This window comes from Adiantum capillus-veneris, chromosome 6, assembly GCF_014529385.1.
Source record: "Adiantum capillus-veneris isolate H3 chromosome 6, ASM1452938v2, whole genome shotgun sequence".
Lineage (NCBI taxonomy): Eukaryota > Viridiplantae > Streptophyta > Polypodiopsida > Polypodiales > Pteridaceae > Adiantum > Adiantum capillus-veneris.
In genome coordinates, this window is record NC_140936.1 from 96,380,421 (window position 1) to 96,398,518 (window position 18,098).

Consider the following 18,098-nt stretch of genomic DNA (forward strand, 5'->3'; position numbering starts at 1 on the left):
TTTTCCCAATTTTTTTTATGGCGACCGGCTGCGCCCATTTCAGGCAAGAGGCGCAGGCCAGGTGGGCACCGGCTATTGGTCGATGGGCCTTCCAGATCCGGGAAAATATCTAAAACGATCTGACGGCTCATATCAGGCTGTGGGCGGCTTGACTACATCATAGCCGTCCATCTGAGAAAACACCAATCATGGGACCCTGTTTTTGTCAGCTGCTCCGGAAAGCTGAAGCACGTGTTCGTTTGTAGCTCTACGCTTCTTCTACCCCGTCTGTTGTTTTGGGGGACCCAAATTGCACCACACAGAGGGCCATATCGCTTCTCTACTGTGCTTGTCCATATCGGGTCGCCCACGCTCGCCGTTCTGTGTGCAATTGTTTTGGGTGGCTTGCCCGCCCTTCAGAGAATTGCCCCTTCTCTTCCCCGATTTCCTCGCAGTGCCCCACATTTTGAGACAAAGATTTCTGCGATCGTTGGTGTAATACAGAGTCACATTGCGTGTGTGCACAATTTTGTGATCGCAGCTGCCCCGCCCAAGTGGGCTCTTGAGTCTTCCTGCAAGTGGGCTCTTGGTTCACGCGGGCGATGTGCTCTTCCCTTCGAGTCCTTTCGTTTCTACGCACTTTGATAGCAGACGTGTAGATGGAGCCGTTCAAGTTTCAACCTGTCAATCGGTATTATGCGATTTTGGGGCTAAACAGTGACGCTTCTCCGGATGCAATTCGAGCAGCGTATAAGAAGCTTGCCATGGTATGATTCATGTGAATAATGGTGTTTGATCCCACTGTTGATGCACAATGTAGATCAAATCTTTCTGCAAAACAATCTTAAAGTAAGTGACTCATATACAATCAGGTTTTCAGAGATCAATTTACAGTGGGTGTCTGTGTGGTGGTATTTGAATACATGTCCAATGTAAGTTTGTCTGTAGGTATGTACACGCACATGCATTGGCGTCTCTGTATGTGACTTTGTGTGCCTGTTAGTAAGCACTTTTCAATGAGAGGCTACCCGTATTGAATTTAAGTTCTAAGCAGAATATCTCCAGGTGGGAAATCATTGTCTGGCACTGATTTTTGAAATTCTTTGAAGCAACAAGGCCGCCCGTGTTCCTGGTCGTCAGTTGGAAGACCATCAGTTCCAATATTTTGATGTGGAACTTCTGCTCATTATTGAATGCCTTTGTTATGGAGTTGACATAAGTATTGGAACAAGATTTAAGTTTCTGATCTGGCAAAGAGTTGTAAATTGGACCTTTGACAAACAACTACTGTATATTGTGGTGGTGCACTAGGGTTTATGTGCTCAGTTTACGTTATGGTATGCAGAAATGGCACCCTGATAAATGCAATGCGAAAGATCGAGCTGAAGGAAACCTCAAGTTTCAAGAAATTTTGGAGGCATACACAGGTATATTTAGTTAAAACTCATGCAGAACATAAAGTTGTAAGTTCTCTGTGGTTTGAATTCAATGCAAATGAGTAATTGCCAGTTTGATAGTCTTTGCTTTCCTGGCAGTACTTTCTGATGAGAGAAAGAAGATGTTGTATGACAGTGGACTGTATTACCCAGATGATGACGAAGAAGACGTCGAGGTATTGTATTAGCTGTGGTTAAGACCGCTTGAATTGATTTGGTAGTTGTTGAGGAGTAAGCATGCTTGCAAGAAATTGAGCTCTGTTTCCTTGTCAGGGATTGAGCAGCTTCCTTAATGAGATGACGGGCATGATGGCCGATGTCCAGGTGAGCCTAATGCCGATGTCCAGGTGAGCCTAATTTTTTATGGAATCTTTATCTTCTTTTTGATGGGACATTTATCTCTGTTTTGATGGGACTTAGGCTTACTGTCATGAAAATATGTCAACTCATCTAAAAGGGTACAATACTTAACAGGTGCTTTCTTAATCGCCTCCCTCTTTTCTCCGCACATGTATCTCAACTTTTCAAGACATCGTAGGCTATGCAGGTTTCGACTAAGGACGCAGCAGTTCCAATAGTTCATTTGGGTATTGGGGCTTCTCTCTTTTTGCTGAGCCAAATGTCAAATGCCCCAATACCCACTGTGAAATCCCAAAACGCAACACTCACCACACTACAAATTATCATCAGGAGATCACACGCAAGGTTTAAGTATGTGAAAAAACGTCATGAATAATAGTAGTAGGGGCATGCTTACTTACAGTAAAGAAAGTGAAGAGGTTAATGTGCAAATAGAATCTAAAGAGATTACTCTGTTTATTAAAAGCAAACCTCATAACCACTGAGACCTTGGAGGTTGAGGATACCTTGACGTCAAGGGTTATTAGAGCAGAGATTGAGGCTTCTGTTTCTTGGTCCCCATGGTGATAAGAAAGTGGGCGTTTGTAGTTTTTGCCATCTTCATCTTCCATTTCCACTTTCTGATGTTGTGTGTCTTGTTACATTATGAGATTATCTCTGTTGTGACCATATATATGCCGTGGGGTTTAATCCTTGTATTGGGTGCTTCTGATGCTTGGTTTTATTAAAGAGGTAGTTTTCAGCGGAAGTCGTGGTCTTGCCATTTATTGAGGTGGTGGTTTCAATTTGCAGGATTCAGGGAAAATGAACAGTCTTGAGGATTTGCAGCAGTTGTTTGTTAGCATGTTTAGTTCTGATTTGGCTGCTTTCAGTGACCCATGCCCCCCACCCTCCGCATCCTCAGTGAACTTTGAGAAGAAGCGTGGCTGGGGAAATGATGATTATGGCACATCTTACTTTGGGTCATGCGTGATCGATGAAAGCTTTCTTTCACCCCAAAACCATTATTTTTTTGACCAGGCTTTCCATTTTGATGGCAATATTAATGCGAGTACATGTAAGAAAACAAAGGGTGCCCCCAATGGGCTGAATTCAACTGCTTGCGACAACAGCTTGAATAACAAAGGCAGCAAAGGGATGGCTGCTTTGCATTCCAGCACATGTGCTAATGGCTTGCACATGAACATGCACGAGAACAGGTACGATGGTGCAGCTCATGACATGCAATGCGTTGGAGATTTTGCATGCCCTCAAGATTTGGGGCACTGCTTGTTTTGAAGCTTATTTCGAGTCAATTGTCACATTGGCAAGCAAGCGGCTTCGGCCACTGCTTGTTTGGAAGCTTATTTTGAGTCAATTGTCACATTGGCAAGGAAGCGGCTCATTGTAATATTCGCTCTTTCATTTTTCACAGTTGTATATTCGACTAACTGTCCTGATTTGTGAAATGTAGTTATGCAAGATTGTACAGAGTAGATGTTTGACAATGTTACAAACATGAGCAAGAAATTCTTACAGCCACATTTAGCCAATGGACAGTTTTTGGCAAAATCATATGAAAGGAGTTTTTGGTAATATTGATTGAATGTCGTTAGATTCTCTGTGGTTATCATTGTGTCTTCTATTATTAGTTTGTGGTATGTCTTGTCTGCAAATTTTTACATGACCTTGCTATGAAGACTCTCAACCTCTTCGCAGAGGGTTGTGAATGACAGAAATGAGTTGAACCTTCTGATGTGACAGATTGGAAAGAGTCGTGAAGCTGTGCCCAATGACTGGAGGTACTCTATTTGCTTGAGGAAGCTCAAGCCCTGACACAGCACTAAACTAGGGGAGTGAATTAATTCTCATGGAGATGTATTTGCCAACCAGTCATGTAATAATGTTATGTAGCACTGGTCGTCGGCATGAAGAAAATTCTCCAAGGTCTTCAGGTTTAGTATAACAACACTATAGCACTAGGATAATCATTTACTACTTTTGACTTCCAAGCAAGAGCGAGTTATATGAACCTTAGTCAAATGGCCAGAAGTCGAAAGTTCAGGAAATCCTGTATAGGAGAAGCATGGAAATAATGTTGAAAAGATACTGTTTTTGGCATATCAAGACAACCTTAGGCAAATTTGTGATCAGGGCTCAGGTAAATTTGCGGATTAACTCTTGAGAGCCTGGTGGCATCCATTCTAAAGCAACTCAACATGTTGCCATCCTAAGGTATCTTCCTCTTGTAAGCTCTCAACCTTGTAAGCTCTCAAGCTTAAATTTTTGAACCAGGCCTTATCCAAAGAAGTTGCACATTTAATTCCCTTCTTTTCTATGAGGAAAATGCCTTGCTTAAATTTCAAAGATCAATCTTATACCTTTGCCATGTATCTAGCTTCAAAGACTATACTAAATTGCACTTCACTCGGAAGATAATATTAGACATAACATAAAGGACAATTCTTGTGCTAGTGGTACTATAGTTGGACGTAACCATCAAGAGTGGTACTAAAATTGGACGTAACCAATAGTCTATCAAGAGTGATGGCCCTTATCTTCCATGGCACTCACTAGTGGTTTCACATTGACAATTGTACATAGCCACTACTTATATTGTAACTCCTACTTATGTTTATAAACCTAGTTTATCGATGGACGTCCCGACCAAGCTATTGTAATGTTCTGTTTGTGGGACTCCCTTTGGCAAAGAAAGTCCCATGTGCATTATTTGTTTAGACCAATGACTTGTAGATGCAAAGGCGACATAAAATGGATGATTCTTTTTGGTAGTTCAAGTTAATTCTCCTCCATGGGATAGTTGTTAGCAATGTTATTGAGCTTGAGGGAAGGTGCCATTTGAGTTCACATCATCTCCTCCAGCAAGGTGTGAACAACCTTTGTAAAGCTTTCTTAAACAGAGAGCTTGGAAGGATGGCAACGCTCAAGCATACTGCTTGTGCTACATCAGATTACAACAATGGAGGTGGTGGTTTTATATGCATTTAGAAGAAACTTGCATCATATTTCCAAAAGGCCAATTCTTTCCCATTATGTGTAATGCATTCAAGTAACTCCAATTTTGTCGTTGATTCAATATTAGATGGCCATGGGATCACTTAGTTTTTTGACAACTAAGCTCCAAGCATGCTGATGCTAAGGCTTAGTTGTACCTTTGCCTTCTATTTTGTGAGTATGTTGTTTTTTGCCGGAGCATTTCATACGTAATGCTCAAACACATAGAATAACCATGTTGAATAATACACAATGTATCAATCGGACCTTTTTATCTATATGGCCAAAAAGGATCTGGGCATAGTTATAGCCACTTGGGAGATTAGTAGACTCAAGGAAAAGGAAGCAAGGCAATTGAGCTCCAAGTCTTCTAATAAAGCAATTTATCCCCAATCATGAGATCCATGGTTTTGATCCACGTTCTTTTACCGATGTCAAATGGGTGCAAAGGTGCCATACATGGAAATTGAAAGGCCTGACTTGTCAATTATTGAGGATAACTTCCAAGCATTGTGCGCCCTATCCGAAGTGGTTATTACATCTTTTGAACAAATTGCATGGCAAGATGACCAAAATGTGTAAGCCAAAGATTTGCATATGAGACAGTCTTCGGCTCAAAAATTAATCTTCCTTACATTTCTTGTAAGAAGTGAGCTTATAAAACCCATAAAAGATGCCATCAGGCATATAACATCTCAATCAATATTCCACCTCTTTGATAGCTTGCTTACTTGTTGCTAAATCATTAGGGCCAAAAACGACTCAAAAAGGGTTGTGTAAGGAATTGGTTAACTTACGGTCAAAATAGCCCCAAATTTGGTTGTTTTGGGTATTTAAAGCATATCTGTGCAATTTAAAGCATATCCAGGCACATATCTCTAAATATCCAAAAAGATATCATTTTCACACTATTCCTTTGCGTTTCACCTCGAATTTTATTCTCAATCAATTAATTTGGCGGCAAATAGTTGTTTCCTCACTTTTGAATGATTCGATCCCTCCTTTTTCTCTCTTACTCTCCCATGACCTTTTAGAGTGCTCTACTCACTTTCACGAGCTTCCTCTCTTCTCTTCTCATGCTAACATATTTACTACATTTGTTGTCTCCATTATACCTTCTACGGTGTGCTCTGCACTACTTGAAATGAGTGATGCATCTTCCATTAGTGGTAATCGCAAGGTTTACTCGAACATTAAGCTCAACGAAGAATATGTAACTACGTGGAGTGTCTATTAAAGACCAGTTTCAAATGCAAATAAATCCTAACAACTCCACAACAAAACAAGGGGAAGAAGAACATTGACCTACAGAAAGATGGGAGTTTGTATCCACCGGATTCCATAAATGAAAGGTATCCATCTTTTCACACACCCATGATTTGATGAGATTCGTTGGAGATGGCATTGATTGCTTACTAGAATATGGTTCTAGGCTATCTCAGTTACACATCAACCATGCACATCACATTGATTATCTCCAAACTTCTCTGTCTTCGAATGCAACAAAAATTTTAGTACTTGAAAACCATATAGACTCTCTTAAACAAGTAAATCATTAGCTATAGACCGTAAAAGAAACCCCAATAGGATTAAGAGCACGAGTAAAACGAATGACAGATGTGGTAAAGTTGACAGAAGGATATGGACAAAGAAAAAGAAGGTTAAAAATTACTAGAGAGCATGGGACCAACCTCTTAGGATTTGACATGTCTAATTCTCAGGAAAAGGTGAGATCCTCAAATGAGGTAACGAACAAGAATGACATTTTGAAACGTTTGAAACTTCTAAAAATTTGAACCTAAAAGAATTTGGTATTTAAAATTTTATTGAAAGATATGGACTTATTGGTCCAACTCTCCTAAATGCAAGAAGTTTGTGACACATTGGGAGTGAGTAGAAGGGGGTATAGAGCCATCTCTAAAACCTAATTCTGGGTCCTTAAGTATTACAAGATTAAAAATTTTGGGTTGCTTAAGCATCACCATGTTGGGAAAATGAGAACTCTGTTAAAGGAAGAAATACCCAAATATTTTGGAGAATACTACATATAGAGGAAACGATGTCGTACAAAAAAGAGAAGAAGAAATCCTTCTTTGAGTATAATGTTTTTAATAACATTTTGAGGCTCAAATTTACATATGTTTAAAAATGGAAAGAGTGTAGCTAGTGTAAGCTAGATTCCCCATATCACAAAACTCAATAAAAAATGGAGCTATGGTGGATTGGAGCAACTCAAATACCAGTAGAGAACCACGATATGTTAAAATGACTATTTTTGTAGACCGACATCCCTTCTATTATACAAAGCCAAAATGAAGGTGAACACCTCCATGTAGATGGCATAGGTGACTTCATTGTAGAATGCACTTGAGTGCATTCTACAATGAAGTTCCTTAAGGTCAGCACTTGAGTGCTGACCTTAAGGAACTGAAGTACATATTTGGTGTATGTGGAGGTGCCAATACCAAGTATCCATGTCTGTATTGCATAGTAAGCATTGGAACGAGAGAATGGCTTGCAGAAGATGAGGTTGGGAGACCACCATCGAGGAATAATGTGAATGTCATCGACTACCCATTGTCTCTTATGACTTGGAATCCAATTCTAGCAATCCGTTAATGTACATATATGTTCACTACATGCAGAGATTAGAATCTTGGACAAATTGCTTCAACCGTATCTTGATAATGCATACTCTATTATGTTGAGCACACTTGTAGACGAGTGTTTAGAAAAATGCAAAGCTTTGCTCTCTTGAATGGGTTTCCATGGTGGTCAAGTGCATCTAAAAAAAGATCGTACTCTTTCTAAAGGGACATGTGATGTTTTGCAAGATGTTTCAATGGAATAAGCAAAAGCCAGAAGACTTTTGTGCAACCATGATAGTAAACAAGTTGATGCTTGGAAGAAGCTCGACAATTTTTTGAAGGTCTTCAGACAACAAGTTAGCTCAACTACTTATGCAAATGACTTCAAGAAGGCAATAAAGCTTTTAATAAGTGCTATTGCAGATGTTTGGGGAGAAAAGGACATCACATATTACTGATGAGTGTTCATTTACTTCTTAAAGTGTCCAAAATCGTTCCTAGATTTTTTCACATTGCATCTCGTGAGTTCAACTAATTTTTCTTTTTTGGTAGCATATGTTCTACCTGCATGGATGATATTTTGCAAAACAAGGACCCCTTGCAACATAGAATAGACAAGGAATGGAAAAATGAGCAATCAAGCGAGGACTTCGATTTTCAGTTGTACGAGAAAAGGAGGGGGGCAAAGAAGAAGCAATGCACTAAAAAAATTGTTCAATTGGTTCTTTAGGAGAGGCAATTACAAAGGATGAGATCAAACAACCAACAAACATGCTACTCAAACACACAAAGACCTTAAGATGGAGACTTATGATTAACTTCAAAACTTTGTACCTCTTTTTTAAAAGACTCAAATTTAAAAAATATATTTTTGCACAAAATATTGTCAGTTTTACATCAGTTTTTATTCTTTTAGTGAAACTTGGTAGGTCATCCCTGTATCTTAAAAACTTTCTTCTTCTATAAGCCCCAAGGATGTTGACATTTGTCTCCTCAGCTGCTGCTGTAGCTACATAGCTACAATAGCAGAGAAAGTATCCTACTCTTGATGCATTGAATCTTGCAGCATACCCCAATTTTCCAAGTGTTGCAGCTCTTTCAAGTAGCCTAAGACCTTGTTTGCATTGATTTGAAGGGAAGTGTACCCCATAAACCGTGACACTATATTCAGAGAAAACATTGGCAACTCAAAATCTTCAGAATATTGCATGTAAAAGGCACAGAACGTGGCAGTGTCCAATGTAGGTAACTAGTACATGAGTGAGGAGGCATCCCTTCTGGAAGTGGCCTCTGTTGCTTTCCCTCTAGAGCCTTTATCTCTCTCAAGAAAATTATCCTTGTCAAGGAGTTCAATCTGCAAAACAAGAGAAATAGATGTCTAACAAAAACTTGGATAAAGAAGAAGATTGTGGGAGGGGAGATCATACTGAATCTACCTTCTACAACTCATCCTCAAGAACACCTTTTTCTTAAAGGAGGTTGCATGATCCAACCATCTCTCTTTTGTCAACATCCTTTTCTAGATCCTTCAACTTAAAATCTCTACCAAAAGACTGGATACCAAGCTCAACAAGATTCTTCACAAAATCCTCATTTTTAAGAGTAGGTTCTCCTCTTCCACTCTTTTCATGCACAGAGCAAGTGTTTGAGGAGCACGAAGAAACAAGTCATCGGATGTCTGCAGATCAAGTGCAAAAAAATCCTCCTGTGACTCTTCTTCTGTATCAATAAATTATTTGGGCACCTCAAAAGCATCAGAAATGGTTGCAATTCAATAGTCCTCCTTGATATTAAGAAGACATTGAATATGGTGGAGAGGGATATACTCTTTCCCATTGAAGACTTCTTGGAAAATCTTCTTAGTCTCCTTGTTACTTTGTTCTTCTCAACTAAATTGGTAGTAAATTTAGTTAGATGACAATAATTATTGCCATCCAGGACAAAACACTGACCCTCAATCGCCTCTTCAAATTCTTTGATCTCCTCTGCCAGAATATCTTTCAACTTGTCCAACATGGCTGTAAGATCAAATTCTTTAATCTCCTCTGCCGGAATGTCTTTCAACTTGTCCAACATGGCTGCAAGATCAAATTATTTTATCTCTTCTACCAAAATATCTTTCAACTTGTCCAACATGGCTGCAATATCAAATTTAGGATTAAATATTTTAAATTCCTTTGTGTACACTTCCATATCACCACCATCCATCATAGGAACCAGTAGCTTTTCACTTGGGATCTCTTCCAGAATCTCCTCCCAACCTTTACAAACTAGACTTATCCTTTTGCTGTGGTGGCTCTAGGAAGGAAAGAATAGGAGGGAGATGGGAAAGTGATGGTGGGGGAGAACGCGGATGGGAAGGTGGGGGATGCTATGAGGTCAAAAAGGAGAGGGTAAATGGATGGCCGGGGAGGAAGAGGGAGAACGTACGATAGGGTGGAGGAACGGGTGGCCAAATGACGTGAAGGGAGGTAGAGGGAGTATGTACCAAGGCAAGAGATCGCATCGTGTAGGGGAGGAAGAGGGAGAATGTATAATAGGGTGGAGGAATGGGATAGGGGGGTACAAATGGATGAAACAATGTGAAATGAGGTAGAGGAAGAATGTACGAAGGTTGTAGATCGCGTCATGCAGGGAAGGTAAGGTAGGTGAGGGTCATGTACGGAAGTGTGCGAAGAAAGTACTATAAGACCCAAAAGAGGAACCAATGCTAAAGCCAGAATCAGAGAAGGATGAACACAAACACGAGAAACCAATTCCAAAGCCTCATACTAGGCCCACTGCTAGAACAAGAACGAACCATCAAGTGAAGTATTTAAGGGAGATAAGGAAAGCACAAAAGTCAAACTTTCCTTCTTATTGCTAGGCTGCCCTTTATGAGAGTTTTGAAGGAGATATCAAAGAGGTTGGTTGGCATGGTGAGAAGTAAAACCTTTGTTTCGGTAAGGTGGCAATCCCAAGCCCTCATGTGCCTTCAAAAGGTTGCCAAGAACTGCTTCATAGACTATATGAATGAAGCTACATATCAGTTGCATTTTCTCATAGGGTCACACTTATGAGCAAAGACTTTGTGATTGTTTTAAGGCTGAGGTACAAGTTTGACAAGGTTCTGGAGCCAATTCCTACTGAGGACCATAGGGCCTATCAAATTTTGAATATTCTTCCTGCTAGGTAGCAGAAGAAGTCAATGGTTGTCATTGAAGATGTTACACATGTATGACAAAAGAAAGGCCAAGGATATTGAAGCAGGCGAGGTTGAAAGAGAGAAAGAGAGGATATCAGAAGATGCTATCCTAACAAAGCAAGCAAAATTTTTAAGAGCATCCAACTTCCTCCTTTATGAAAAAAGTGAGGCCAAATGGTTGTGGATGTCTCCATGCATGGGGATGATGAGGTGTACAGTGACATATTACCTCAAAACACAAGTACTATATGGTATACACTCTGATGGAAGCTATTAAGATGTTCTCAAGGAGTGCCTATTCAACAAGTAGGGAAACCTTTCAGGTTTTTAAATTTTTAAAAAGAGTTTCAACATGCTGACATGCAATTTCATAATATACCCCTATGTTGAAGAGTAAGTCTTAACTCCCACCATTTTTTGTATATTGTGGTATTCCTAACTAATTGTTATTTTTTTTGCAGAGGCCATTGAAGTCTTATTATCTTCAATCTTTTGGAGAAAGATGTTATATTTATGAATTCATTGCCAAGTATTGATGGGAGAAGTAAGGTATAAGCTTGAAGCATGGTCTATGTTTGATTGCCCCTTGTTTCCTATGAGCTCTTTGTTTGATGTCTCCATTTGTGCTTGCAGTACTTCCAAACTTATCATCGATCACATGAGTGCCACAAACAAGGATTACAATATAGAAGCTTTCAAGTACTACAAAAGTTCCTTTACAAACAGTCCCAACATCTTGTGGCTAGAGGGTGCTTGCCAATGCATGGAAATATCTTGAGTCAAGGTACAAGATAACTACACTCACTGTAAGTGTGCATCAAATGTGCCATTGGTTTGTTTTGATTTTTCACCTTATGTACTCATGTTCTCCATTTTTTTTCTATCTGCTATAGTTGTATGAATATCCATGTCTTGGGTCATGTGGCTAAGGGAGAAGGCTATTTCCATGGTCTTGGAAAGATTAATAAACCCAAATGATCCAAACTCTCCTATGGAACCTGTAATGTAAATGGCCTGTGAACTTTGAGAATAGCGGAATTAAGAGAATTAGAGTGAGCATTTTTGTGAGATTACTTTGAGAACTTGCAGGGTGAACTTAATTTATGGTAGCAACATAAACATAGTACTTAATTAACTTGGCATGAACAATACTTTTGCAAGAGAGAGAGTATTAAAGAAGATGACAATAGATGAGGACCGGATTTACTTGGAGCCAGTCCCCCCTCCAAAAGGCGTTTGTATTGTAGATTCTCCCATCAAGAAAGACTTTGTTACAATACAATCGTTGTCTTCCTTGTGACCTTGGTGATGCTATGAAGATGGAAAGCTTCATGCATCACGAGCTTAACATAAAATTTTCAAACGGCATTAACTATCAAGCCTCGGTCGCAAGGCCTCAAACACCTAGAAGGTGGAGAGAGCTAGCGGGGAATGAGGGTAGGGAAGAGGAAGAAGAAACATTTCATAGGAGAAAGAAATAGTTCCTTACTTAACATCACTCTTCTTGCTTAGCATAGCATAATAGCATAGTAATGAAGATGAAGAAGATGGAAAGCTTAAGCATTGAAGCATGGCTCTTGGTTGGATTTGCATTCCATAGCCAAGAGTGTTGGTGTAGGCTCTCCTTTTCTCAACAAACTTAATGAAGGAGATTGAGCTCTTGCATTTTGCACTCCACACAATGAGAAATGTGTGCGTGTGTGTGGGAGATTATACCCCCCCTCTGATGCTTGGTCCACCTCTCTCTCTCTCTCTCTCTCTCTCTCTCTCTCTCTCTCTCTCGTATTATTTTATTAGTTTACTTGGACATGTGTCCTCTTATTCGTCTTTGAGAGGAATAACTTAATTATTTATTGTCATGTAGCAATTCTCATTGGACCCCTTTAAAACCTAGCCAATAGCATTCAAACACATCATGAGGGCCACATGTGGAGGATCATTTGAACATGTGTCTTTTGTGCTTATTAAGTCATTTGGTTGAATGGAATACTTCAAGGACTTAATCAATCAAGCATGGCACGTTCATGTCTCTTGAGAGTTATCTTTGAATTGAATACTTCAAGAACTTTAATCATTTAAGCATGTGAGAAACACCTCAAGCTATTTGGTAAAGTTCCCACTAAAACTTAGCAAGCCAACAAGCACCTCATGCTTGGGTAGGATTCCCACCTCAAGGTCAGTCCTAGCTTGCCTAAGGTCAAAGAACTTTTGAACACTTAACTTTTGGAGGTCTTTAATGAAGCTAACCCTATGGTCTTTAAGCTCCATTAGGTAGCAGTGCTCTTTGACAGACCATCTCTCATTTGGACCCCTTACCATTGGCCCCGTGTTGAGATAGATTCGTAAGCACATGTCTATATTCTAACCCTTGTTCCCATTTATTATCCCACATTAAATCATCAGTTTAATATGAGAAAATCAGTTGGGTTGGTTAGATATTAGATTTTATGAGATTACCTCTCTCTTGAAATCATAGTCGTTAGTCATTAGTCAATTTGTCTTAGCAGGTAGAGAATCCCTTTTTACCCTACGACATTATTCCAAGATGGATGACTAATCCATTTGGTGCTTGGGAGACAAAGCTGCCACAAGCATGTCTGCTCTTTAGTCCATTTCAGCCTCCCAAGTAGAGTGACAAATTCTACATGGTGTTTGAGAGACGTCGTCATCACTTAGTATGCATACTACTTAAATTTGTGCACAATAAAGAGAGAATTGGTGATATAAGACAAAAACATTGATCATTTAAAACAAACATGTACATTTTCTTACTCTAATGTAGCATTGTAAGCATTGACAAGGTTCATACTATCCTTAAGCTGGATTCCTTGCATCTATCTAGCATCTTCAAAAGGATAATTTTTTAACTTAATAAGATACCATCGGATAATCTTACCATGTCATAGTACCTTGTCTTCATGTTGCTGAAGGATAGCTTCTTGTTGTAGTACCTCTTCTTGGTCTTTGATTTCTGGAGGGTCTTCAATAATTGGTTCAATTGGTGGGTCTCCTTTGTAGGGCTTAAGTAGGCTCACATGAAAAGCATTGTGTATGAGCCAATGGTTGGAAAACTTGAGTTGATAAGCCATATCATTGATTGGCTTCAAGATTTGAAAAGGACCATAGTATCTTTTTGCTAATTTAGCATAATACTTTTGATGGCCCGTAGGTTTTTTGCACATCGTTTGCCTCAATCGAGCGTTGGAAACTTAAGTAAGACCCAATCATTTTCTTTGAATGTTAAGGCCCTTCTATGCTTGTCTGCAGCAGCTTTTTTGCCTTTGTTGAGAGATGGATATAGCCTCCTTAACCTTCTGAAAAGATACTTGTAGGTCACGGCTATACTCATCAGCAACGAAGATCTTCCCATGTACTTTAAGTAGCAAGGGACTTTTAGGTCTTCCCTCTATGATCTCAAAAGGTGCTTTTCCTGTAGTACTATGGACAATATTATTGTACACATACTCTACGAGGGGAAAGTACTTCTCCCATTGTGATTGTTGATCTACTTCTGTAACATAAGTCTTTGATAGATCGAGTATCATAAGATTGGCTATCTCACTTTGGCCATCCGTTTGTGGGTGGTAGGCCGAAGAGAAATTCAATCTTGTACCTAGATTTTCAAAGAGACCTTTCCAGAAATTATTGGTCATTCTAGGATCTCTATCTGACACGATGGATGTTGGTAATCCATGGTGTTTGAAAATCTGAGATATGAAGATGGTTGCCATTTGGTGTGCCTTAATAGTCTTTTTGACAGGAATAAAGTGTGCTTGCTTGCTAAACCCGTCGACTATTGTCCATATTCCTGTATTCCCATGGATAGACTTGGGTAATCCAAAGATAAAATCCATGGATATGTTCTCCCATGGTGAATTAGGGATGGGCAATGGCTAGAGTAATCCAGGTTTCTTCCCTCTATCATATTTTGTCTTTTGGCATACCACACATTTTGAGACATACTTTTGTATGTCCACTTTCATGGTAGGCCAATAGAAATACGTCTCTACTCTTGGAAGAGTAGGTTGAATGCCTCTATGCCCCGCATAGAGAGGAGCATGGGATTGATACATGACTTTCTCACGAAGAGAGTGGTAACACATAACCTATTGCCATGGAGAAGATAACCATCCTACAAGGTGAATGGTTCCTCTTTATTTCCCAAACCAAGGGCTCACATTATGTCTTTAAAGTCAGGGTCAATAGCATACTCATCATAGACGATAGATCATTGTGAGTTGCTATAGACACGGCATTAACTTTTGGCCGTCGTGATAGTGCATTGGCCACTTGATTGTGCTTATCAGCAGCGTGAGCAATATGAATATTAAATTGCAAAAGAAAACTTGCCCACCTCATTTGTTTGTCGGAAAGCTTTGTTTGCGTCATGAAGTACTTGAGACTTTGATGGTCTATTCGTAAAATGAATGGAGTCCCCAATAAAATAGTGCTTCCATGTGTCTAGGGCATGTAGAACAGCTAAAAGCTCTTTCTCATAAATGTCCAAGACTTGTTCATCTGTATTGAGCCTTCGGCTCTCATATGCTATGGCATGCCCTTCTTGAAGCAAGACTGCTCCAAGGCAATCACCACAAGCATCACATTGGACCTCAAATGGCTTTGAGAGATCCGGAAGCATGAGGACTGGTTGAGAGGTAAGCTTCTCTTTGAGCTTGTCAAATGCTTTTTGCTCATTAGCAGTCCGTGAATACTTAACGTTCTTCTTTGTTAAATCATGTAATGGTCCTGCTATTTGAGAAAAAATTGCTATGAAGCGTCTATAGTATGCACACATACCAATAAAGCTTCTTAGCTCATGTAGATTCCTTGGATTAGGCCATGGTTTTATTACCTCTAACTTCAATGGATCCATACAGATACCAACTTGAGACATAATATGACCTAAGTATTGAATCTCTTGAAGGAAAAATTCACTTTTCTTTTGGTTGAGAAAAAGCTTGTTCTCCCTCAGTGCTTGAAAAATCACTCGGTGATGTTGCTTGTGTTCCTCCAAGGACTTGGAGTAGATGATGATATCATCAAAGAACACTCCAGTGAACTTGCGGTAGGGTCTAAATATTTTATCCATCAATCGATTGAATGTGGCAGGTGCATTGGTCAAGCCAAAAGGCATGACAAGATATTCATAAAGACCAAACGTTGTACGAAACGCGGTCTTTAGGATATCTTCCTCCACTATCCTTATTTGATGATAGCCACTTTTAAGGTCAATCCTACTGAAGTAGGTAGAGCTTTTTAGCTTATCAAACAAATCTTCTACCCGAGGTACGAGAAATCTGATTTTAATAGTGATATGGTTTAGTGCGCGATAGTCCACACACATGCAGTATGTACCATCTTTCTTTTGCACTAAAAGTACTGGAGAACAAAAGGGAGAGGAGCTAAGCCTCACCATCCCTTTGTCTACCAATTCTTGTACTTGCCTCATAATCTCCTCTTGTTGAGCTTGGGAAACTCGATAAGGAGGCTTGTTAGGTGGTGAGCTTCCTGATAGGAGCTCAATTCGATGGTCATCATGCCCTCGTTTTGGAGGCAAGTCCATAGGGATATCATCGATGAGCACATCTTGGAATTCTTTTAGAAAGTTAGACAAGTCTAACTCTTCTTGATTCCTAGCATTTTCACTTGATAAACCATTAGCGTCATTAGTGGATTCTTTGACAAAAATCATGTACGCAGAAATCAAGCTTTTCATTGACTTATCAAAAGCTGGTGGATTTACAAGTGGTATAGTACGACCAGACTCATTAGCATCTATATACATGTTCTTTCCCCTGTAGGTGAAGTAGATTCTCCTTTCAGGAACTTCATGTAGGCAGCCATGCGATCAAACCATGGCGCCCCTAGGATAGCATCCTCATGTTGGAGAGGAGAGATGAAAAAGTCTTCTTTGTCGACATAGCTTTAGACATGAAGCCTCAACTTCCCAATCAAGGGAGTAACGGAGGCTTGTTGTCCCTTGAAAGCTGTGTCAGCCCTTACAATATCTCCCATCTCGAAAGCTTGAATGCCCAACTTGGTGGCCAACTCCGTTGATATGAAGCTGTGAGTAGAGCCAGGGTCAAACAAGATGAAGGCATTATGCTCCCTTACCTTTCCCAAAGCATAGGAGAGAGATGATCCTTTGCAAAATGAGAATCCTCTTTTGGAGCTTCGATGGTGGAAGCCCTAGGAGTCTCATTGCAAGCATTTTTCTTGGAGCAAGAACAATAGCCATGTCCTTGCTCCCCACACTTAAAACACTTATGTTCCTTGCAAAAAGCTTCAAGCTCTTCATAAGAGAGTTTTTTTAACCTTTGTAAAGTCCCTTCTCCTTGGACCTATTGTTGTTGTTGTAGGAAGTGCCTTGGGAAGAAATTTGGGCATTGGTTTTTTCCTTTGCATCATTTTTGTCTTTGTTTTCCATAGGTTTGACATTCCATCTAGCCCCTTGTTGAAAATTGATGCAGAAGCAACCATGGTGTGGTGATTACTTCGGTGATAGAACCAGGCCGTTGGGAGTTGACATACTCGGCCATTTCTTCAGGTAATCCCGCACAAAATTGTTGCTTTTGCTCGGCGAAGTCTATCTTTTGGAAGATAGTAGCCTTGAGATGTAAGTCCCAAAACTTGTCCACATATTTGTGAATAGACTCATGTGAGAGAATCTTCAAACTGCGCCATTCAGTAAGTACTTTATCCTTTGCATTGCTTGCAAGGAATTGCTTCATGATGGAAACACGTAGAGTTTCCATGTCTTTGGGGCTTCACTGTTGCCACGAAGGCTAGCCCACCATTGACGAGCTGATTTTTGGAAGTGCTTAGCTACATGGCGTAGCTTGGAGGACTCCGTGAAGCCCTCATCTCCAAAGGCCGCATCAAATTGTTGGATGAAGGCCAATACTTTGTCGGTGGCACCAAAGGTGCCATCATAGGTGAGAAAAGAGATACTCTTTCCTCACTCTTTGAACTTCTTGAGCTTTTGTGATCTTTGCCATGCAGGGTATGATTTGCGATGTCCTTCCCTCTTGTATTCTCTAGGAGAATAGCCATAGATTTCATCGGGAGAGGAGGAAGGTAAAGAAGAAGGAGGAGAGGGTGACCTCTTTCTTGACCTTTTCTTCCTTTGTTTCCTCTCTTCCCTTTCGGAGTGACGAGGAGAAGGACTATGTGTTGACCGTTTTGTCTTGGGAGGAGTTGGCGATCGTTTACTCCGCCTTCTTCGTGGAGCCACATCTACGGAGGAACTTAGGGATTCATTACTTTCTTGATCTTTGGATTCCTCCTCTCGTATGGGAGAGAGTCTTCTTTTGGGGGTTTCATCAAGAGGCATCCTAAGCTCTCTCTCCTCTTGGAGAGGAAAGGAAATCCCATAAGAACGAAGTTGTTGAGTAGCTTTGGCTTGCAAAGCGGGGTTGCCCATAGCTTGTTGCAACCTAGTAACAAGTTAATTAACAAACATGGGGGCATCATCATTAGCACCTTCATGTGCAAAATCAAAGTTATCAATGTTCATTCTACTATCTTGGTTATTGTCGGCCATGTTAATTAAACTTA

At 40.1% G+C, this 18,098-nt stretch overlaps 1 protein-coding gene across 1 annotated transcript; it reads left to right on the top strand.

The window, feature by feature from the left end:
• Positions 1 to 239: 239 nt before the first annotated feature.
• Positions 240 to 3,382, top strand: LOC147455938 (uncharacterized). The gene is made up of 5 exons (XM_086514566.1): positions 240 to 746; positions 1,325 to 1,406; positions 1,515 to 1,591; positions 1,689 to 1,739; positions 2,568 to 3,382. The coding sequence occupies exons 1-5, from the start codon at positions 639 to 641 to the stop codon at positions 3,051 to 3,053; spliced, it is 804 nt and encodes a 267-aa protein (XP_086370692.1). The 5' UTR covers positions 240 to 638; the 3' UTR covers positions 3,054 to 3,382.
• Positions 3,383 to 18,098: the final 14,716 nt, after the last annotated feature.

Bases quoted from the DNA above. Each gene is read 5' to 3' on its own strand.
- LOC147455938 (XM_086514566.1), top strand. From the start codon at position 639: ATGGAGCCGTTCAAGTTTCAACCTGTCAATCGGTATTATGCGATTTTG. The intron at 747-1,324 runs GTATGATTCATG...TATGGTATGCAG, and splicing joins CGTATAAGAAGCTTGCCATG to AAATGGCACCCTGATAAATG. The intron at 1,592-1,688 runs GTATTGTATTAG...TTTCCTTGTCAG, and splicing joins ATGACGAAGAAGACGTCGAG to GGATTGAGCAGCTTCCTTAA.